The 23,038-nt window shown below is 43.5% G+C and overlaps 1 protein-coding gene across 1 annotated transcript; it reads right to left on the reverse strand.

Moving 5' to 3' along the window:
• Positions 1–1,262: 1,262 nt before the first annotated feature.
• Positions 1,263–18,448, reverse strand: LOC143964138 (vertebrate ancient opsin-like). Its single transcript, XM_077473834.1, has 4 exons — positions 18,051–18,448; positions 16,359–16,687; positions 12,296–12,541; positions 1,263–1,561 (listed from the first exon to the last, which is right to left on the reverse strand). The coding sequence occupies exons 1-4, from the start codon at positions 18,376–18,378 to the stop codon at positions 1,427–1,429; spliced, it is 1,038 nt and encodes a 345-aa protein (XP_077329960.1). The 5' UTR covers positions 18,379–18,448; the 3' UTR covers positions 1,263–1,426.
• Positions 18,449–23,038: the final 4,590 nt, after the last annotated feature.

Below are 23,038 nucleotides of genomic sequence, written 5' to 3' on the forward strand. Positions count from 1 at the left end.
CATCCTTCACAACACACTTTTGGCAATGTTCATAAAGCTTCTAGTAACAAAGGCCTCTTTAGGAATCGATCGAAGAAACGCTATCACACGTTCATGGATTTCCACCACGTCCACAAAACGTGTGCCTTTCATGACGCTCCTCAGGCGGGCAAACAAAAAGAAGTCAGCAAGCGTCACATCAGGGGATTGCGGTGGATGATTGAGAACAGGTACGCCGCAGTAAGCCAAGAATTGGCACAGAGGTCTCATCTCCTGTGACAATGGTTCACAGAAAGGATGGATCCTGATTACACATGGTAATGAAATCTCCAGAGGCTTCCATCTGTTCTGTTTGCTGTTCGTCTGTCAGCCTGTGTGGCACAAACCTTGTACAGATGTTCCACTTTCCCAAATCTTTGCGGAACGATGGTGCACACCGTGTCCTTGCTAAAGTCAGTCGCCGATCTCGTGCCAGCATTTGTCACACTTGCTCGATCATGTCTGGGGTTCTGCTTGTCAATGGGCGAACCGAACCTGGCTCTTTCTCAGTCATTTTCGTCCTGTTGTGAAAGCCTTTAAATGAGTCGTAAACACATTTTCTGCTCGTGGCTTCTGTCCCGTACACTTGCACCAACATGTCATGCATTTCCCTTAGCGTTTTTTTCCCAATTTGTAGCAGAACTTGATGATCACTCATTGCTCCATTGCACTGTGACCCTACCTCTCACACTGACTTTGTGTTGACTGCCCACAGTGGGTTTACCCTGCCGGGCACGTGTACGTCACGCTAGGTGGCACTTCTCAACATGTCTCTGGATAGCCATGTACATGCATGCACATCTAGTCCCTGATGGCGTTGCGATATTGGACCAAACATTTTAGATACACCTCGTATATATGCCTGCACAAATTATTATTATTTTTTTATTGTTTAATGATAATGAAATGACTGCTTTTGACCTCACAAGGCAGCCTTTTATATTTGTCACTTTTTTCAAGGCTGTCCTACAGGTACCCAAAGATACGAATATATCTCCTTACAAAATTTCTGTTGAACATATTTAGTCTTTTTTGTAAAGGAAATCACTTTTCCCTGCATTGTTGTATGAAAGTATTCATGCAACAAGAACTTTTATCCCACAACACCTGTCTTCATGACAAGGCAAACCATATCAGTATCAATTATTAAATGGCATAAAATAAATAATATAATAATGTGGCGGAAGGTTTGCTTTAAAGTTGTTTTTTTATTTAAAAAACTAATAAAAAATTGATATAGGGCCTTATGCAGCAACATCTTCTTACAAATACTGAAGCTAATTCCCCACATACACCAAACAGATTAACAGAGTCAAGCTTTTTGTGTCTGGGGGATATAACTCCAGTTCTTGAATCAACACAAGGATTGTGTCAGACCCAAATGTTTTTAAATGCAGTCTTGCAGTAATTAGGCTGGAGTCACTTGATTGGTTTTGGTAGCTGCTTGGATTTCAGCCGGAACCATCATAGATGCACTGTCCTCCTCTGGTGCAGATAGGTCAATGTGGCCACATGTCAAGCACTGAACAGCGCAATGGCGGAACTGAAAGAAAGTAAAGTGAAATAATAAATAAACGTTGTCATTATTATGTTGCCTATGACTGCTTATCATGATGACTGCTTTCAAAACTCTCTCAGATAATTTTGAATGACTGCTTTCCATTTTACCCGATATATAACTATCAACCAGCCGTGGTGTTTATCATAATCTGACCATTACATACAGTAAATATAACTCCAATGCCTATGGGCAGCTAAATAGCTAGCATTATTGCCAAGTAATGTATTTGTTTATTTTAGATCAGAGAAACAATCTATACATTTTTTGTATTTATTTCCTCCTATAACTTAAAAAAATATACAGTTACAGGTCTAATGATAATTCTCCCACTCTACAAGACTCTGGTCCGGCCGCACCTATAGTATGCTGTCCTGTTCTGGGCACCGGTCCTCAGGAAGGCTGTACTGGAAATGGAGCGAGTACAAAGAAGGGCAACAAAGCTAATAAAGGGTCTGGAGGATATTAGTTATGAGGAAAGGTTGCGAGCACTGAACTTATTCTCTCTGGAGAAGAGACACTTGAGAGGGGATATGATTTCAATATACAAATACCATACTGGTGACTAAGGATGAGCCGAACACCCCCCGGTTCGGTTCGCACCAAAACCTGCGAACAGACCTAAACTTTGTGTGAACTTAGAACCCTATTAAAGTCTATTGGACTCGAACGTTCAAAATCAAAAGTGCTAATTTTAAAGGCTAATATGCAAGTTATTGTCATAAAAAGTGTTTAGGGACCTGGGTCCTGCCCCAGGGGACACTTCTTATATGAGGAGGGTGGGGCGACCCATCACCTGACCCCACCCCCCTCTGACGCAAGGGGAAAGCCTGGCTTCCCCAATGACGTCCGGGTCACCCCGCCCCCTCTGATGTAACGGAAACCTGCGTTACATCAGAGGGGGGCGGGGTCACCCGCACATCATTGAGGAAGTCGGGCTTTCCCCTTGCATAAGAGGGGGATGGGGTCAGGTGACGGATGGCCCGCCCTCCTCATATAAGAAGTGTCAGGCTGCCGGGATGCCCGCAGTGTCTCCGGTGGAAAGAGAGGATGGATGCGCTGCGCTGGAGGGAGAGATCACCCATCGCTGGATCAGATCAGCCATCGCTGGACCCCCTGGAAAGATGATCATCCGTCGCTGGATAGCAAGAGTGGATTACCACTGCTGGAATCTTTTTTTTATTTTTAATAAAGGACTTTTGCAACGGAATGTGTGTGTTTTTAAACTATTTTTTACACTTTCTTTGTGAAATGGTAGGGGTACTTTTGTACCCCCTTACCATTTCAAACAAGGGGGGCGGTATCTGGGGGTCCCCTTGTTAAAGGGGGCTTCCAGATTCTGGTAAGCCCCATGCCCGCAGACCCCCACAACCACCGGCCAGGGTTGTGGGGATGAGACCCTTGTCCTCATCAACATGGGGACTAGGTGCTTTGGGGGGGACCCCAAAGCATCCTCCCAATGTTGAGGGCATGTGGCCTGGTACGGTTCAGGAGGGGGGCACTCTATCGTTCCCCTTCTTTTTCTGCGGCCTGCCAGGTTGCGTGCTCGGATAAAGGGTCTGGTATGGATTTTTAGGGGGAATTCCAAGCCATTTTTTAAAAAAAATTGGTGTAGAGTTCCCCTTAAAATCCATACCAATTCAGGTCTGGTATGGATATTTGGGGGGAACCCCACGTCATTTTTTTTACAAAAATTGATGCGGGGTTCCCCTTAATATCCATACCAGACCTGAAGGGCCTGGTAATTGAATTTGGGGGAACCCCACTCTTTTTTTTTTTTATCAATGACTTTCAATGACTGTTCTCTGTATTACGGGGAACCGACAATTCATTATAGCCACGAGTGATTTTAAATAACTTTTTTTCCCTGCAGAAATGCCACTTTGTGCAGGGACAGTTCTAAGCATGGGAAACATGCGCCCCTTCACAGGCATACTATACACACCAACCCAGGTATGAAATTTAAAGGAATATTACACTTTTATTGTTTCACTTTAAGCATTAATAAAATCACTGCTCCCGAAAAAAACGTTTGTTTTTAAAACTTTTTTTGCATTGATACATGTGTCCTGGGGCAGGACCCAGGTCCATAAACACGTTTTATGACAATAACTTGCATATAAGCCTTTAAAATTAGCACTTTAGATTTCTCCCTTAGACTTGTACAGGGTGTTCCACAGCTTTTCGAATTTGCCGCGAACACCCCAAATTGTAATACTGACATATAATCACACACATAGGTTGGACTTGATGGACTTGTGTCTTTTTTCAACCTCACCTACTATATAACTATGTAACTATGTAGAATAATAAGCTTTTTACCCAAACATGTCTGATCAGAGTAGGAAATATAAACAGTGAACTCTCTTGGAAGCAGTAGGTGCTATACAAATAAATACATTTTCAACAATGAATTAAAGTAAATGTCTTGCTATTTTGTACATGTTTATTTATTATGGTCAAAATGAACAAAAATATTCTTTAATCGTTTTTTGTGAAGTACATACTGCATGAAATATAGTATGCAAATGAGTTGCTTTATTTTTCTGAGCCAGCAGGAGGAGCATTAAGTTCAGTTTCCCATTTCCCAGACCTTCAATTTGCTGTAAAGTCTTTTGCTTACAGAACTCAATGGCTCAAGCTGAAATTTACATACGCAAAAGGAATGGCTTCTTCCCGTTAATTATCCCTTATGAGAAGGCTCAGTTTGAAGTTTCACACAGACAATCAGACTGAGATGACAAAACTTGTTGAGCGTAAGGATTGACTCGTAATGCACTCCAGAGAGGAAGATTTGTAATGAAGAAATTCTTAATTGTTATACTTGATATGATTTCTAAGCAGTTTATTCTACATAATTATATAATCTAAAAGCTCAACAAAATATCATTGCTACGCTTACTGTTTCTAGATGAGATTCAAATAAACCATCAAACCAGTTACTATGTGGCAACTTAAAATCTTTTAATGCTGTAAATGAAAAACACTGTTCACAAAAAATCTTACAGTCAAGCATAAAACTATTTGTAAAAATAGCAAATGCTATCTTATACAATTAATTCTCAGTTACATTATTTGGACAATAGGCATTTGTTCTATCTCTCATGTATCTGCATTGTATTAGATTGTACTCAATGGTTATTTTAAGAGATGGGCGAACTTCCAACGGGACGTTTCACGAACACAAACTGCGAACACGGTCGAAAATTCGCGAACCGCAAAGTTTGCGGTGGACCCCATTGACTTCAATGGCAGGCGAACTTTAAAAACCTACAGGTCATATTTTCAGCCACAAAATAATTAATAGCTGTGCACACATAGTCCCACCACATGACCACAGACATAACACATGTATGAAGTGAATCTGGGATCGACAACTACAAACATTCTTTTTTTATATGTGAAATTTTGACAGTTCAGGACTCAGGAGCGCATGAAGGCAATGGAGGAGAGGAAAGGTCAGGGTAGGCTATGAAGAGGGTGCAGGAGATGATCACCAGCACTGTGATATAGAGCACTGACACCAGCACCGTGATAGAGTGCACTGACATCAGCACCGTGATATAGAGCACTGACACCAGCACCGTGATATAGAGCACTGACACCAGCACTGTGATATAGAGCACTGACACCAGCACCGTGTTAGAGTGCACTGACACCAGCACCGTGATATAGAGCACTGACACCAGCACCGTGATAAAGTGCACTGACACCAGCACCGTGATATAGAGCACTGACACCTGCACCGTGATAGAGTGCACTGACACCAGCACCGTGATATAGAGCACTGACACCAGCAATTTGATAGAGTGCACTGACACCAGCACCGTGATATAGAGCACTGACACCAGCACCGTGATAGAGTGCACTGACACCAGCAATGTGATAGAGTGCACTGACACCAGCACTGTGATATAGAGCACTGACACCAGCACCAAGATAGAGAGCACTGACACCAGCACCGTGATAAAGTGCACTGACACCAGCACCGTGATATAGAGCACTGACACCAGCACCGAGATAGAGAGCACTGACACCAGCACCGTGATAGAGTGCACTGACACCAGCACTGTGATATAGTGCACTGACACCAGCACTGTGATATAGTGCACTGACACCAGCACTGAGATCGAGAGCACTGAGACCACACCAACACCAAGATCGAGAGCACTGACACCACACCAGCACCGAGATAGAGAGAGAGAGCACTGACACCAGCACCGAGATAGAGAGCACTGACAGCAGCACTGATACCAGCAACTCGCTGCTGGGCACCGAAAATATGACACCGCTCAACCTCTTCAAACAGGAGGGTACGGGCATATAGTACGGTGTTCTTTTTTTGTACAAGGAAGTGAGCCAAATGTAGAAAAAAGGTCTGTGTGCTCGATTAAATAAATTGTTTATTGAGATATACATGGTCTACTGGTCACATGTGTTGAATTCCTCCGAGATCCATGCCTCATTCATTTTTAGAAATGTGAGGTAGTCAGCACTGTCGTGAGCTAGGGGAGTGCGCTTATTGGTGACGATTCCCCCTGCTGCGCTGAACGTCCTTTCGGACAGGACACTGGACGAGGGGCAAGCCAACAGTTCCATTGCAAATTGGGCAAGCTCTGGCCAGAGGTCAAGCCTGCCCACCCAGTAGTCCAGGGGTTCATCACTCCTCAGAGCGTCCACATTGGCCGTTAACTCGATGTAGTCGGACACCTGTCGGTCTAGGCGTTCCATGATGCTGGATCCGGATGAGACCTGTTGATGGGTCGGCTGAAAGAATGACCTCATATCAGCAACACATCTTCAAACCGTCCTCTTCTTGCAGGCGCTGTTGGATTGGTACCCGCAACTCTTTCTCTGGGAGTAGGAATTCCTCCTCTGCCAGCGCACCCTAAAGCAGAATGCAGCATTTCTCAAAGCAAGGCCTGGAAGTGCTCCATTCTGACAGCCCTCTATGACGGTGGTAACATTTCTGCCATTTTGTGTTTGTGCCGAGGGTCTAAGTACGTTGCCACCTAGTACTGGCCCTTGACCTTTATGCTTTTTATACGGAGGACCCTGTTAAAACACTGGAGCATGAAGGCCCCCATTTGCACTAAACTGGAAGTGGTGTGGTGGCCTGGCTCCTGCTCATCATCCAGGATAATGTCGTCCTCCTCGTTCTCCTCTCCCCATCCACGCACAACAACAGGGATCCCAGAAAATGTTTAAAGCATGCTCTTCTTGCTCCTCCTCATCCACCCCGGCAACATCCTCCTCTGACTCCTCTTCAGACTACTGTTGTTGACTTGTCTCAGATAGAGTAGCCCCCCCTGGGAATTCATCCAGCCATGCGACTTCCTCATCTTCCCCCTCCTGCTCCTCCACAGCTTGAACATTGACACGACGCAATGCATGCTCCATAAAGAAGGCATAAGGTACCATGTCACTGATGGTGCCATGGCTGCGACTGATCAGTTTGGCGATCTCATCAAATGGCCGCAGAAGTCTGCATGCATCGCGCATGAGCAGCCACTGGCGTGGTGAAAAAAAAACAAGCTCCCAGAACCTGTTCTGCCACAGAGTTCATACAGGTAGACGTTAACTGCACGTTTCTGCTGGAGCAGCCTATCAAGCATATAGAAGGTTGAGTTCCATCGCGTCGGGCAATCGCAAATAAGACGTCTGACTGGCAGATTGTGTCACCGTTGAATGTCAGCAAGGCGAGCCATGGCCGTGTAAGATCTTCTGAAATGTGCCGAGATTTTCCTTGCCTGCCGCAAGATGTCCTGGACTCCAGGGAATTTGACAATGAATCGCTGCACGACCAAGTTTAAGACGTGTACCATGCATGGCACGTGCGTAATTTTTCCCTGTTTCAATGCGCTAAGCAGATTGGCACCATTGTCACACACCACTTTACCAACTGTCAAATTGAGCGGTGTTAGCCACTGATCTGCCTGTGAACGCAAAGCTGAAAGGAGTGCCGGGCCAGTGTGGCTCTTGGCTTCCAGGCACAACAGATGCAGCACAGCATGGCAACGTCTCACCTGGCATGTTGAATAGGTTCTGGGGAGCTTGGGCAGCGCAGCGGAAGAGATGCTAGCAGCGGAAAAGGAGGAGTCAGCCGAGGAGGAGAGGGAGGAGGATGGAGTAGGAGAAGGTGAAGAAGAGCCAGGCCTGCATGCAATCTGTGGCGGTAAAACCAAATCTACATGGGTGCCAGGGGTTACATGCTTGACGGCCATCAGAAGGTTCACCCAGTGGGCAGTAAAGGTGATATATCTTCCCTGCCCGTGTTTCCTAGACCACATGTCTGTGGTCAGATGTATCTTGGCACTGACACTGTGTGCCAGAGATACATTCACTTGCCGCTGAACATGGGCACATAGCTCTGGGATGCCCTTCTGTAAGAAATACTTCCTTCCTGGGACTGTCAGGACCTGGACTTGAACCTGGGATCTCAGCTGTGTCTGGCAATGAATCTTCTCTCTGAGCTATCTGAGATGCTAGACAGTACCTCGTCAGATCACAACCCTGCCTTGTACCTTGATTTCAGCTGAACCTTGAACTCTTTGCTCCTCCCATGAACTTCCTGATATAAGCCATGTCTCTGCACTTCCTCCTTGCCAGAATATTGTGCTATCTCCAGCCTGTATTTTGCTCCTGTCTTCCCTGCTGCCGTTTATATTTGGTACTGCTCGTTATCGACCCTTGGCTTGTTCCACGACTACGCTTCTGCCTGATCCCAACCTGCAACAACTCGTTACCGACCTTTTGGCTTGCTTACTGACCACGCTTCTGTTTGATCCTTACCTGCTTATCCGCTGCTGAACCCCGGCTTGCTCACCTCCTGGTGGGGCGATCCTGACGACTGCGACCTGGTGCTAACACACAGCTAAATCCATCTCCACCATCTGGAGCTCTGGTGAAAACCGGTTAGTACTTAGTCTCCGCATCTCAGGTGAGCCTGTGTCATCTGCCAGGGTGACTGCCTGTGTTCCTATCCTGCTGGTTAGTGGTAGTCCTGCAACTGCTATAGCAATTGGTTTTCGAGCCTGACCCCTGATCGTGACAGGGACCTTCCATTGTGGTGTTCCAATGGGCGCAAATTTTCGAAAGACCTCCTAGTCCACCAGTTTATATGGCAGTAGTTGGCGGGCTATCAGTTCTGACAAGCCAGCCATCAACTGTTGGGCAAGAGGGTTATCCAGCATCATCCATTTTTTTTACGCTCAAATATTTGGCCCACGGAAGCCTGCCTTTTTGCAGAAAAACATGAGGATGGCGTGATGAAAGGTGGAGTGGAGGACAATTGTGAGGAGAGAGGAGAAGGAGAAGTAGAAGACTAGGCTGGATGGTGAGAGCCTGGAGTATGGCTTTGTGTGTTCCGTTGCTCCCACTGGGCTCGGTGATGGCAGCTCATGTGCCTTCTTAAGGCGGTCGTCCCTAGGTGAGTGTTGGGCTTACTGTGACTTATGCGTTGACTGCAAAGATTGCAGATGGCAACACTATTGTCAGCAGCGGACACATTAAAAAAAGCCCACACTGCAGAGCCATGTGCCGGTATCCTAGGAGCGCCAGATGTGAACGTACATGGTTGATGCCTTGCTCCTGATACATTCGCAGTCTGCTTTGTCCCTCCTGTGCAATCTTCCTGCTTCTCCTCCCTATCTGCTGGTCCATATCTCCCTCTGAACTCCCCTCCTCTTCCTCTCTTGTGGGCACCCACGTGACATCACTAGACAAGTCATCATCGACGTCACCTTCCTCACCACTATAATTAGAGATCTCGGAGTAGGCAGCAACAGCGGGGACCAGCCTCCTCCTTGGGCTGATCTGGGTACTGTCGTCAGACTGCTGAGTGGCGGTTGTTGCTACCTCCTCTTCCTGATCCAATGCCAAGAGTGGCTGCGCATCGGAAATGTCTTGATATGTATGGGAAAATAATTACTGTGACTCAAGCGGAAGGTATATGGTGGTGGTGGTGTTGGTAGTAGTGTCTTTGGTGGTGCACATAGCAGAGAGTGAAGAAGAGGGTGCAGATCGAGAGGATGAGGAGGGTGCAGTGAGTAAGGCTGAGTGAGCCACTCAACCAAGTCTGGTGCGTCCTTTGACGTAATCGCACGCACCTTCTGCAATTTGCCACTTTGGCTTAAGCCTGTTGCTCTTGCCCTACCCCTACCACCCCTGCGGAAGGGTCTGCCTCTTCCTCTGCCTGTCATTTTTTAAATGACACTGTGACAAAAGTCTCTAGAGAAATACAGTATGTATGTGGAAGACGGTATATCACACCCGATTCAATCTGTCGTTTGTGGGGGCCACTGGTCTATCACACCAGTTATAATACTTTTTTTATTGCGTTTGTCACTCTTTGTAGTATCGCTGCAGAACCGCTCAGCAGTCACAATGCTGCACAGTGGAATTGCACTATACTATGCTTTCTATATGTGCAAGTTTTTTATACGTGTATTACACACCTATATACTGCACACCAAATAGTGCACCTATACCAGTCCTTACAAGGACCTTTGTGGACCTAGTAGCTAGTGATTTGCAGACTGTACCTCAGTCCCTACACTGATAAAAGACTGCTAAAGAATAGGGCAGCAGTCAGCAGCAGTGCACCACAGCCCTATATATTGTACACCTATACCAGTTCTTACAAAGACCTTTGTGGACCTAGTAGCTAGTGATTTGCAGACTGTCCCTCAGTCCCTACACTGATAAAGGACTGCTGCAGAATAGGGCAGTAATCTGCTGCACAGCCCTGCACCAGCACCCTATATATTGTACACCTATACCAGTTCCTACAAGGACCTTTGTGGACCTAGTAGCTAGTGATTTGCAGACTGCACCTCAGTCCCTACACTGATAAAAGACTGCTGCAGAATAGGGCAGTAATCTGCAGCACAGCCCTGCACCAGCACCCTATATGTTGTACACCTATACAGTCCTTACAAGGACCTTTGTGGACCTAGTAGCTAGTGAATTGCAGACTGTACCTCAGTCCCTACACTGATAAAAGATTGCTGCAGAATAAGGCAGTAATCTGCAGCACAGCCCTGCACCAGCACCCTATATATTGTACACCTATACCAGTCCTTACAAGGACCTTTGTGGACCTAGTAGCTAATGATTTGCAGACTGTCCCTCAGTCCCTACACTGATATAAGACAGCTGCAAAATCGGGCAGCAGTCAAGTATAATATTCTTTCTATATTTGGAAGAAAGTATATTATACGTGTACAACCCTATATACTGTACACCTATACCAGTCCTTACAAGGACCTTTGTGGACCTAATAGTAATAGCTAGGGATTAAACTGACTGTCCCTGCTCCACACAGCGTCCTGTCCCTACACTGACAAAAGACAGCTGCAGAATCAGTCAGCAGTGCACTCGGCAATCACCAGCACAGCAGTGCACCAGAACCCTATATACTGTACACCTATAGCAGTCCTTAAAAGGACCTTTGTGGACCTAATAGTAATAGCTAGCTAAGGATTAAACTGACTGTCCCTGCTACACACAGAGTCCTGTTACTCTCTACACTCTCTACACTGACAAAAGACAGGCTGCTGCAATCACCAGCACAGTAATGCACCAGCACCCTATATATTGTACACCTATACCAGTCCTTAAAAGGACTTTTGTGGACCTAATAACTAGCGATTTGTGTCACTACAGTCTGTCCCTGCTCCACACAGCGTCCTGTCCCTAAACTGACATAAGACAGAATGTAAAATGGCTGCCAGATCAGGTCTACTTATAAGGTAGGAGGAATGTCCAATTGTTCATGTGCTGAATTGGGTGTCCTGTACCCCATGATGGATGTGTCATCATGGGTCAAAGTCTTTCACACTGTAAACGCGTATGTCCGCCGGGCGAGCAGTGGCAATAGTCCGCCGATCGGGCGAATCGCGAACACGAAAAATTCGCAGCGAAACGACCCCCAGGCGAACAGTTCGGCCATCCCTAGTTATTTTATTAAAGCTGAACATCAGGGAGAAAAATCTCTTTCAGTGGGACTCTCTCTGCACTGCAGGAGTTAAATGCTTGTTTATTCCTTGGGTACAAGTAAATAGTACTTTTACTTACCTTGTCCCCAGCTCCCTCAGTAGCCAGTGCTCTGGACTGTGTATGGTCCCTTGGCTTCCTTGCGGCTAATAGTCCTGCATTGTACTTGATGACATCAGAGCACCTGTGTATTTAGCATGTCAGCTAATAACAGCAATGTAAGGCTACAATGGGGCTATGTAAGGCTACAATGGGGAAATGTAAGGCTACAATGGGGCAATGTGAGGCTACAATGGGGCAATGTGAGGCTACAATGGGGCAATGTGAGGCTACAATGGGGCAATGTGAGGCTACAATGGGGTAATGTGAGGCTACAAAGGGCAAAGGATCCACTAAAGTGAACATAAAAAGTTTGCAAAAACCATACCCTGGTTTGATGAGTTTTAATCTCTATGATGTTGGTGATATGGTCAGAGTTTGGTGTGAATGATTCCATAGATATATGTCTTGCAAATACGTGAGGAATAAACTCCCTACCTGTTCTTGATTCAAGTACCCAGTAAAGAGGCCACATGCTTATTATAAAACAGGCAGTACCATCAGGGACTTCTCCATCATCTGCTTATGCCAATATAGCTCAACATTATCATACTTGAGAAAAAAGAAAATACTATTCTGCTTCTATGTGCTGAGATCTATGTAAGCGTAGTATCAAATACTTACCTGTTTATTTAAAAATATGTAGATAATTGGGTTGTAGACGGGACTGGTCTTGGCAAAGTATGTAGGCAGAGTTGCAGCAAGAGGAGGAATGTAGAGTGTTGGATTAATGACGACAATAAGAGCAAAAACGGTGTATGGAAGCCAGCAGACCAGAAAAGCAACAACCATAAACAACACCATAACCACAACCCGGAACTCTTCTTCTTTTTTAGTCTTTCCTCCCTGCTCCTCAATTTTTCTGTTTAGCTTAAGAAATACAAATGCAATAAAAAAATATATAAGAGATTAAAATTTAGACTTCCACTGAAACAGACAAAATGCTTTATTAAAAACATCATACATGCCTTATAGATTTTTTCTATAGGGCTCAGTCATTTATAGTTATGGCACTTTGGAATAGATTGGTGGCTTTTTTAACTGCATAAAAATATAATGCAAAACAATATGCCATATTTTATATGTAGAATAAAGGGTGGTTGTTGTCTTTACCCCATTGGAAATATTAATCTCACTTCCTGCTAGATCAGGAAAATGTCTTTAATGGTCATGCTGGCAAAAATCAAAACACATTTCAGTTAAAGGGGGTTATTTACGAAAGCTAGAGAGGGCAAAATCTGGAGCAACCAATCAGCTTTCAGGTTTTATTGCCAAAGCTTAATTGAACAAAGGAAAGTTAGAAGCTGATTGGCTACCATGCACAGTTGCACCAGATTGTGAGTGCTACACTTTTAGTAAATTCCCGCCAAAGTGTTACTAAACCCACATGATAAAAATCATGGTATATTACATGCTGTTCATACTCAGTCACTATGAGATCGGTTTTCTGTATTCTGCAAAAAAACTGGTTGATCATGCTGTTCTATATCTCCACCTTCTGTTCATGTCCCCAATTTAGCTAGGGTTTTTGTAACTGTAGTGCCAACTCTGCACATGCTCAGTTTTCAGTGAGTTTCTATGCTAAGCATTTCCTCCCTATCACATCTGAGCAACCCCTGTGACTATAGAGTTAGCCCTTGTACACACGATCGGAGATTCCGACAACCAAATCCGTCGGATTTTGTCCGAAACTGTTGTATACACACCGTCGGACGAAGTTGTCAGAAAATCCAATCGTTCAGAACGTGATGACGTTATTTCATTACGACGGGACTATGTTCAGACTAGTAGCCAATAGCTTTGATGTAGGAATTTCATCTGAGCATGCGTGGCACTTTGTCCGATCAGAATTCTCAACACATGATCGGAGTATGTCCGATCAGAGCATTTTGTCGGAAAATATTTCCGGCAAGTTGGAAAATTTGGTCCGACGGATATTCCAACGGAAACAGTCCAATGCAGACCACACACAGTCGGAATATCCGACAAAACGCTCCGATCGGACACATTCCGTCGGAATCTCCGATGGTGTGTACAAGGGCTCACACATGTGGGCGAATACACAGTGATAAATGAGAGCCCACTCCTTCCCTTCTCCATGAGCACTAACTAGCTAAACACAATGGGGGGCAGGATATTACACCTTGATTTACCTTTCTCTTGTTCTAAGACACAGGCTGGAGGGGCATGACACAGTCTGTGACTGGCAGAAATTCATCCACACCATAATATTTCCACAAAATAATAAATATTTCATTTAAAATATACTGTAAAACAATTTAATGATATTATTTATTTTTACTCTGTATTGCAAAGGATTTTTGTTTTTTAATTTTGAAAATGTGACCAGCAGCAGAGGACTAGAATCTCCTCTTGCTTATGATTCCCTGCAGACAGGCTGGGAAGGAGCCGGGTCATGTGACAGCTGTATATCAAATAGGAAAAAAGGTACTTCGATTTTTTTATTATTATTAAACTAATTACAGTGCCATCATCCATATACAGCAATAGAAGAGATAATGAATGTAGCCAAGTCCTGGGCCTCTCCAGGCCTAATGGTGACCTCCAGAGTTAGGGACAGCTGACATCCTTCTGTGTAGAGTGGGTTACAAGGCAGGTGGGTGCAATGTAAGGTAGATTAATGAATGGGCATCAGACACTTCTTGAATGCAAAGAGATTTATTTTCTCTTAAACAGAACTGTGGTAGAGAGGGTTTAGTGCCAGGACACCCTTTAGTAGTTGCAATGTTAATTAGCAGACTCCGAGACTTCTATAGGTAGACAGCCATGCAGGGAAAGGCACCCAGCCTGAGACCATGTCTGCATGTGTAGACACACTGTCTCCTATGACAACAATCTTTAACAGTTTCTAACACAAGTGGTAATGAACTCTTGCACTTCCTCCACAATCTCCTTTTTAGAGCTTCACTCAACTGAGCTCCCTGTCTATCACTTAAGACTTTCTGATCCACTGCCACTGGATCTCCTGAGCTCTTCTCACTGAGTATATTCCTCACGCGTTACCCCTGCATCCCTGCTGGGTCCCTAGCTTGGCGCTCACTGATCCTTCTCAAGTGTCACCCCACTGGCCTGCTCGGTCCCTGGCTTGGCACACAAGACTGCTCTGCAAGCATCACCTTTGCTGGCTGGGTCACTAGCTTGACACCTGCTGAAGTTTCCCAATTCTTCACCGTCCCTGATTGGTGAGAACATTGCGCCTGCACTTGCTTCAGCTACACACGGTGGTCCCTGGCATTAAGGTGAATGGTCCCTTAGTGGAGACAGCTTCCCCTCTACGTCAAGCCATGGCAGGTTCTCCGGCCTGCAGAACCATAACTTTTGGTTGGAGTGCAAGCCACAGTCCCAACCCTGCGCTGCTCTCTTACTTCTGAATAGCCTAGCAGCTGGATGTCCCCAGGATAGGCCTCAGGCTCTGGCCTAGAAGTCCGGGGTAATGCAACACATGTCCGCCCAGACAACCGTCCTGGTGGCACAGAGCCCCAATCACCTGAACTCACCTAAATAAAAAGGCTTTCCCAGCAGGCCAAGGGACCCAACAAAATCCCTGCCCATTGGCTTAGACACTTATCTATTCCTAATCTGACCTTGCAATGCTCTTGTCTTATCTAATGCCACCAGATACCCAGCCATCAAGTGACAGAAGAGAGAAGTGCAGCAATTCCAGAATTAGGGCTGATTCAGTTGATCTAAATAAAAAAAGTCTGTTTACTTTGCAAGGGAAGCTGTACTTTGTAAGTGATATTTCCCCAGAGCTTATGAGGTGAATGAGGTGATACTCTGCTGACTTCTATCATCCACTCATGTGCAAGAAAAATACATTGAGGTTTATTTACTAAAGGCAAATCCACTTTGCACTACAACTTGGAAGTGCAGTCGCTGTAGATTCGAGGGGGACATGCAAGGAATATAAAAAAACAGCATTTTAGCTTGCACATGATTGGAGGATAAAATCAGCAAAGTTTCCCCTCATTTCAGGTCTTCCCCTCAGATTTGCAGTGACTGCACTTCCAAGTGCACTTTCAAATGCACTTGTAGTGCACAGTGGATTTGCCTTTAGTAAATTAACCCTATTATGTCTTATTATTCTTGCATGTGATTAGGTATTTTGCTAAGTGAAATTTTACCACATTCACTAAGCTCTAGGGATAAGTGCTTTGCAAAGTGCAATTTACCTTTGCTGCAATAAAATCCCCAAAATGTTGTCAGCACTGCTCAGTTTTCCTCTGTTGAACTGCAGAAAATGCTCCCCTTATTTTCATAATATAAGACTATAATGAAGTGTGTGTGTGTGTGTGTGTGGGGGGGGGGGGAGGGGTCTGAAACCCATGGAGGAGAATAGAGCGGGGCTATTGGATTAGGACCTCACTGGATTTCTCGCCAGAAAATATTTTTTTTTCTGTACTTGCATGGAAGGAACATCAGTAAGTTTTAGATGCGCATCAGAAAGTGAATAGATCATGCAGGGGTCGATTTACTAATGGCAAATAGACTGTTTACTTTGCAAGGGAGATGCATTTTAGGTATTTTCTAGTTAAAAAAATATAGGGGAGGAAGGGGCTCTAAGAAGGGTGTCAGTACTGTATACCTTTTTGATATATGTAATTACTGTGTGGTGGCTTTAATTAAAAACAAAAGGTTATCAATAGAACATGGTGATGAAATTTACCTTATGCAGCGAACGGAGAATGCTTCCATATGAGAATCCAATAATGACAACAGGAATAATGAAGCATGTCAGAAAGTATGTAATCAGGTAGCTATAGTTACTCCAGGATCTCTCTTCCCAACCAATGGAGCAAGAGGTTTGAACACCTTCAGGACCATAGGAACTCCAACCAAATAGAGGCGCTATTGCCCAGATCAGACAGAAGAGCCAAATAAACGCTAATCCTTGGTAACCTCTTTGTGTGCTCAGCTTCAGAGCTCCAACTGGCTCACACACTACATTGTATCTCTCATAGGCTAAGATAGTCAGAGACCAAAGTGATACAATTCCTGCAGAAGAAGAGAAATATATCAAATAAATAACTCCTCTAGTTTGATGCACGTCTGTTGGATAAATAGTAGAAATTTTGTTACTGGCAAGGATAAACAATATATTACTTTTATGTTGTTTAATTTCATTTATAGAAAGCAAAAACATGTTTACATTACTCTTGTTCATTTTTATATTGTGAACTTACCATTTTGTAAAAGAACATTTATCTTTTGTAATTTGCAAATTCACCACTAGAGGGAGCAGACACAAAACTGTGGCTAATAGTGCACAGGTCTGCTTTGTCAGGGACAGTGAAATTATAGTGTTTGTCTATTAAAATGACATTCCAATATAGACACGATTCAAGCTTATAGAAAATAATTTAAATGAATGCGTTGAGTTTTTTCACTTTACTTTAGTTTTACCCCATTTTGTTGAGCAATAGAATGATCATTGTACATCCAAAGGTCATACATAGTGAAAAAAGTCTACATACTTCAATTATGTTTAATCATTGCCTTTTATTTGTATTGGTGTTTTTATTTTCATATTGTAAATGTTTCTGAACTGATCATTTGTTGTAAAAAAAAAAAAATTATATTGTAATATGGAATCTTGATATGGGTTCATTGAAATGCATAAAAGATTAAGTATTTCATACTGCTGAAATTTTTCCTACATGTAAGGGAAGCTTCGACCCCCAAATTGTTTAGTACCAAAAGTACATCAATGAAAATTAGTAACGATGAACTAAATGTAGATTAAAACATAATGAAATATATCTGACCCCAACATTGTTTAGAACCAAAAGTACATTAATAAAAACTAGTGACGATGAACTAAGTTTAGATTAAAACATAATAAAATATATCTAACACCAGTGTATATATATATATATATATATATATATAAAAAATTCTTTGCATAGAGTAGTAGAGAATGGTTAAATCTGTGACTTTATTTTTATTTGTGTTCTATTACGGAGATTTCCTTTTACTTTTTGTCATGTAGACAAAACATGAAGCAAGAGGAGATCTCTCAAGTACAGGAAATTGCTTAGAAAGTTGTCTCTGCAAAAAGTTGGAGGACTTTTCCTGTATAAGTATTCTGGTGACAACTCAAAATGTTAGATTTGGCCTCACGTTTAGTCCCATCAGGACAAATATGGAAGGTGAATCTGCTCAATGGGACACAGCAATACAATTTTATAGGTTTACTAAACTAAGTCCCATTTTAATAATAAAAAAAAATGCTTTAGATACATTTTAAGTTGTGCAAAAATGTAGTTATGTATTATACAAAATATCAAATACTAACACATAATAATAGTAATAATAATAGTACATTTTTCTTAATGTTATAGTAAGAAAGAAACCTTACCAAAATAGTTGACGGCAAAGCCCTGGAAGATACAGAATTTTTCGCCCAGGTAAAAATACCCATGGTAATTGGTACTAACCACTATGGTTGTCCCACACAGTGTCATTAAAAGATCAGAAAATGAGAGGTTGAGGATAAAAATATTGATAGGATTGCGGAGTTGAGGATATTTCATAGTCACCAAAATGACCAACAAATTATTGAAAATCGAAAAGGCAGCGTTTATAAACATAAGAAACGCCAAGATGCTATAGCCAGATCTGGGGAATATAGTGGGCTTGGCAGTAAAATTCTCGCTGATCTCAGTTGTAGGTATAGCAGTTTCCATACTGATACAGTACAAGCTTGCTCTCTTTTGGATGGCTGCTGGCTTACTATCCTCTGTAATATAGCAACAAATATTCTTGTCTCTTGATTGTCTTGTTTCAATCTGTAAACCTGCTTTTACATGTATTATTTTGTGAAGGATAAGGGATAAATACATCTTTTAATTAAAGTAGCATCTGTTCCTATAAGCTTTCCATTATACATACACAATTTAATAGAATGGAGACTCTTAATCGGATTATTTTCATCTGAGCAGGTGACTAATTTAACCACAGTGATATTTTACTTTTTATTTTAACATCCATAAACGTATTCCGTAGCAAATATTTTATAATGCTGTTCTGAAAAATGTGCTTGCCTTATTGTATAAAGATGGTATAAGATATTTAAGGTTCACCTTAGGCTGTCAATTCCTTTCTATGATCCGATTGTATCTACACTATACGGTCAAAAAGCATGTGGACAGCTATACATCCGACTAAATTATTGCTCTTATGCCCTGTACACACAATCGGACTTTATGACAACAAAACCGTGGATTATTGTTCGAAGGTTGCATACACACGGTCACACAAATGTAGGCCAACAATTACGAACGTGGGAACGTGGTAACGTACAAGACATACGATGAGCTGAGAAAAACGAAGTTCAATAGCCAGTGCGGCTCCTTCTGCTTGATTCCAAGCATGCGTGAACTTTTGTGCGTCGGACTTGTGTACACACGATCGGAAAATTTGAGAACCTGCTAGCCAACATTTGTTGGCAGAAAGTCCAACAAATGTTCGATGGAGCATACGCACGGTAGGACTTTCAGCCAAAAAGCTCATATCCAACATTTGTTGTCGGAAAATCCAATTGTGTGTACGGGGCATTAGGTGCACAAAGTCAGAACCATAAAAGTATGATTTGACAGGTGGCCTGCACAGAGTCTTGACCCCAACTCTGTTCAACACCTTTGGGGTGAATTGGAACTTGGTTTGCAATCCAGGCCCCCTTGTCCAATATCCAAATGAGTTCTTTTGGGTGAATTGGCACACATTTCCACAGACACATTACAGAATCTCGTGAAAAATCTTCCTAGAAGTGTAGAGGCTGGTATAGTTGCAAACAGGGGCCAACTCCATAATATTGCCCAAGCATTACAATGGGATATCCAACAAGCTTATATAGGTGGGGTGATAAAATGTCCATGAACTTGCCATATAGTATATTTGCCTTTCATTCTTTTCCAGAAACGTGCACTGCACCTTTATTTTTCTCCTGAAAATACTGGTTCTCTGGATATAATGCTTATCCAATGTCTTCAGGCAAAAGCATAGGCAAAAGCCTAGCTTGAAGCTTTTGTGCCCCAATGCAAAAATGACCCCCCCCCCCCCCACTACCTCACTGTGCGCCAAGATACTCCCACCTGTGGACTAAGCTATTCCAAGTGGCTAAAAAGTTATCTCAGATCTTATTTACATATCAAGAGGGCAATTCAAAAGATTTTGGAGAAACTGTCCACATTTTGACATACCTCTCCAGTTTTTTTGAGATCTACCAGAACAACATGAACAACATATGTAAGTTATGGCTCCCATTGATTTCAATGGGGTTCAGGTTTGGCATCCGAACTTCTTTGAGGTTCGCTCAACTCGAACTGAACCCAGGGTAGTTCTGCTTATTCCTAGCAGTAGCTGGCTTTGGTTTTACTTTTCATGTTATTTTCCCCTTTTTACCTGGTAATCCTTCCAGTAACAAGTATGTTAAAAAAGGAAGTAGAACGAGTTTTAGGGCAACAATGCTCACGCACTGCACTGTATCTATGAAGGAGCATCATTGTCACTCTAGGACAGGACTGCAGATCATCTCCCCCTCTTCTCTTCACTATAACATAGGGGGAGGTGTTTTGTAGTACACATAGATGTCTGGGGACAATGTAACTGATAAAATTGCAGCACAGGATGTCATAAACTGTTAAGATTTCTGACAGAATAAACTGTAATTTTTTTGCATTTATTAAACAGATATAGCAAAACACTTTCAAGGGCATATTTAACAGACAAAAAGGGAGCAAAACGGTTCATTGTTAGGGTTTACATACACCTTAAGTTTCCCCAACTCTTTTACAGATATGTTGTACAACCCCATGCCATTTATTTTGATTTGGTTTATTTTTAAAATTAGCAATCATTAACTATCCTCCTACTACTGTATTGCACAAAATAAAAAAAGCATGGAGAATTCCTATCTGTGGAATGTCATTTATAAACGTCACTTCAGAACTTGATTGGGTGGCAAGTGTGCCGTTAATGTCTGTGAACTAACCCACTCCCAGACAACTTTGTTCACAGACACTGTGTACAGAGTTGATCTGAGTGGCTCTGTAGTACATTGTCATTATGGTTATCTTAGCAATCACATGATGTAAGCAGCGCAAAGTACAGCCCGCTGCAAAAAAGAAAGAGCACAGACACAGTTTGCTTGACCGATGTGGGCAAATGTGAGGTTTATGTCTGTTTCGAGGGTCCTTTGGATGCGCATCTCAAATCTGAGGTGCGGGACAAGATTTGGTGGGGGAATTATGTGGAAATATTCACATTGTTGCCTCTTGAGAAGTTTAACCTGGATAGGATTAAACTGGAAAAATCCAAGGAGGCGGATGAGGAGAAACATCGCTACCATTTGATTCCGTGGACTTTTAGTAACTGGCTTCAGGCATTCGCCATTTTTGCTAGCGTAATCGGGGAAAAAATCTCCTGAGAACTGTTCCCCCTTTTTTGTTATCTGGATTCCATTAACGAGGCCCAGGGGGTATACGGGGCGTGGCCTGGCTGCATTATGATGAACACTTTTGATAGTATAAGGCTATTTGTCCATCAGTGCGTTGAGATCATAAGAAAATCAGTTTATGGATGAAACTTATGACCTCGCCTCGGGCCTCCACTTCGTTTTTTCCAGTGGGGGCCGGAAGTCCATCTGCCCCCAGACAACCGGCCACAAAACGGCGGGGCCAGTGCTGGCAGTTTTAATGAGGGTTTGTGCAGATTTGGCACTGGCTGCAAATACCAACATGAATGCTCTCATTGCAGGGGGCTAATCCCATGCTCCCTTTCTCAGATCCCTCATGTCGCAGACAATTTGTGGTCGGCTCTTTTACACTCTTATTGGGCTGGATGTGCAGACCTTTTCCTAACCTCCCCTTTGGACAACTTGGTGGTCTCTCCTTTGGGTGTACTTCCTAAGAAGGAGCCCAATAAATTTTGCTTGATTTACTATCTTTTGTTCCCGAAAGGTTGATCGGTTAACGATGCTATTGACCCAGAGGCATGTGTGGTGTCTTACACCTCATTTGATGCTGCATTTTCTTTTGGGTGCGGCTCTATGGTAAGGGTGCTCTAATGGCTAAAACCAACATCGAGTCAACCTTTTGCTTGTTTCTGGTCCACCCACACAGTTTTCACCTGTTGGGTTGTAGGTGGTTGGGCTCCTTTTATGTGGATCAGTGTCTTCCTATGGGCTGCTCCATATCTTGTGCCCTTTTCTGGACCGTTAGCTTTTTCCTGGAATGGGTGGTTCACGACATGGCGGGTGTCAATTAAGTTATTCATTAATTGGATGACTTTTTGTTCATTGGCACTCCCTCTTCTAATTTATGTGGGATTCTCTTGGCTATAGTTCGGCACCTCGCGTTGTGGGATTTCCCTTGCAGCTGACAAAACGGAGGGCCCCACATCATCTATCAAATTCCTGGGAATAGTAATTGATTCTCAGGCGATGGAGTGTCGTCTGCCTGATGACAAGGTACTTTCTCTCAAGGAAGAGGTTAGTTTGGTGATTGGCAAACATAAAAGTTACAGTCCCACCTCAGCAAGCTGAATTTTGTGTGCTGCATTATGCCGATGGGCATAGTTTTTTGTCGACGGCTATTGGCAGCCATGGCGGGGGTACGTTCGCCTAGGCATTTCATCCATTTAAACAGGGAACATAGGGCCAACCTGCGAGTGTGGCGAGTTTTTTTGGAAACTTTCAATGGCCGGTCACTATGGATGGAGGAGGCGGTCAGCAGTTATGATCTCGAGCATTTTACTGATGCTGCCGCCTCTACTGCCTATAGAGCTTTCTTAGGGGGTCAGTGGAGTGCCGAGCGAAGGCCTGCCAAATGGCGGGAGGCAGGCTTCTTAAAAAATTTGGTGCTTCTGGAACTTTTTCCGGTTGTGGTCGCCATAGCAATCTGGGGGGAATCTTTTCATAATAAAAAGTTTTGTCTCCACTGTGACAACCTAGGGGTGGTTCAGGTCATCAACTCACTGTCACGGTCCTCCCCTCCTGTAATCCGGCTTCTGCCACATGTTTTATGATGTCTTCAGCTAAATATGTTTCTTTACACTGTTCATCTTCTGGGGGTGAAGAATACATTGGCTGACGCTCTCTCTCGTTTCCAGTTGGACAGGATCCGGGAGCTGGCACTGGGCAGGGAGCAACATGGAACCCCTTCCTCCTCTGCTGTGGCAGATTGCATTGGCGTCGCCTCCATTTTTATTTGAGGCTCTTTGAGTGAGCTGATGTGGTCTTCATACAACAAGGTTTGGCAAGAATGAGGGGGAGTTTCCTCAGCAGGCAAGGATGGATGAGGGCAGCTCTGAGGTGAGACCTCTTGAGATTTATTTTGTTGAGGGCGT

Source organism: Lithobates pipiens, unplaced genomic scaffold, assembly GCF_037356315.1.
Source record: "Lithobates pipiens isolate NorthernLeopardFrog02 unplaced genomic scaffold, aLitPip1_a1.2 Scaffold_8, whole genome shotgun sequence".
Classification (NCBI taxonomy): Eukaryota; Metazoa; Chordata; class Amphibia; order Anura; family Ranidae; genus Lithobates; species Lithobates pipiens.

Excerpts from the sequence above, each read along its gene's own strand:
- LOC143964138 (XM_077473834.1), bottom strand. The coding sequence starts at position 18,378 with ATGGAAACTGCTATACCTACAACTGAGATCAGCGAGAATTTTACTGCC. Across the intron at positions 16,688-18,050 it reads CTTTGCCGTCAACTATTTTG|GAATTGTATCACTTTGGTCT; the intron begins GTAAGGTTTCTT and ends CTTCTTCTGCAG. Across the intron at positions 1,562-12,295 it reads ACATATTTTTAAATAAACAG|TTCCGCCATTGCGCTGTTCA; the intron begins GTAAGTATTTGA and ends ACTTTCTTTCAG.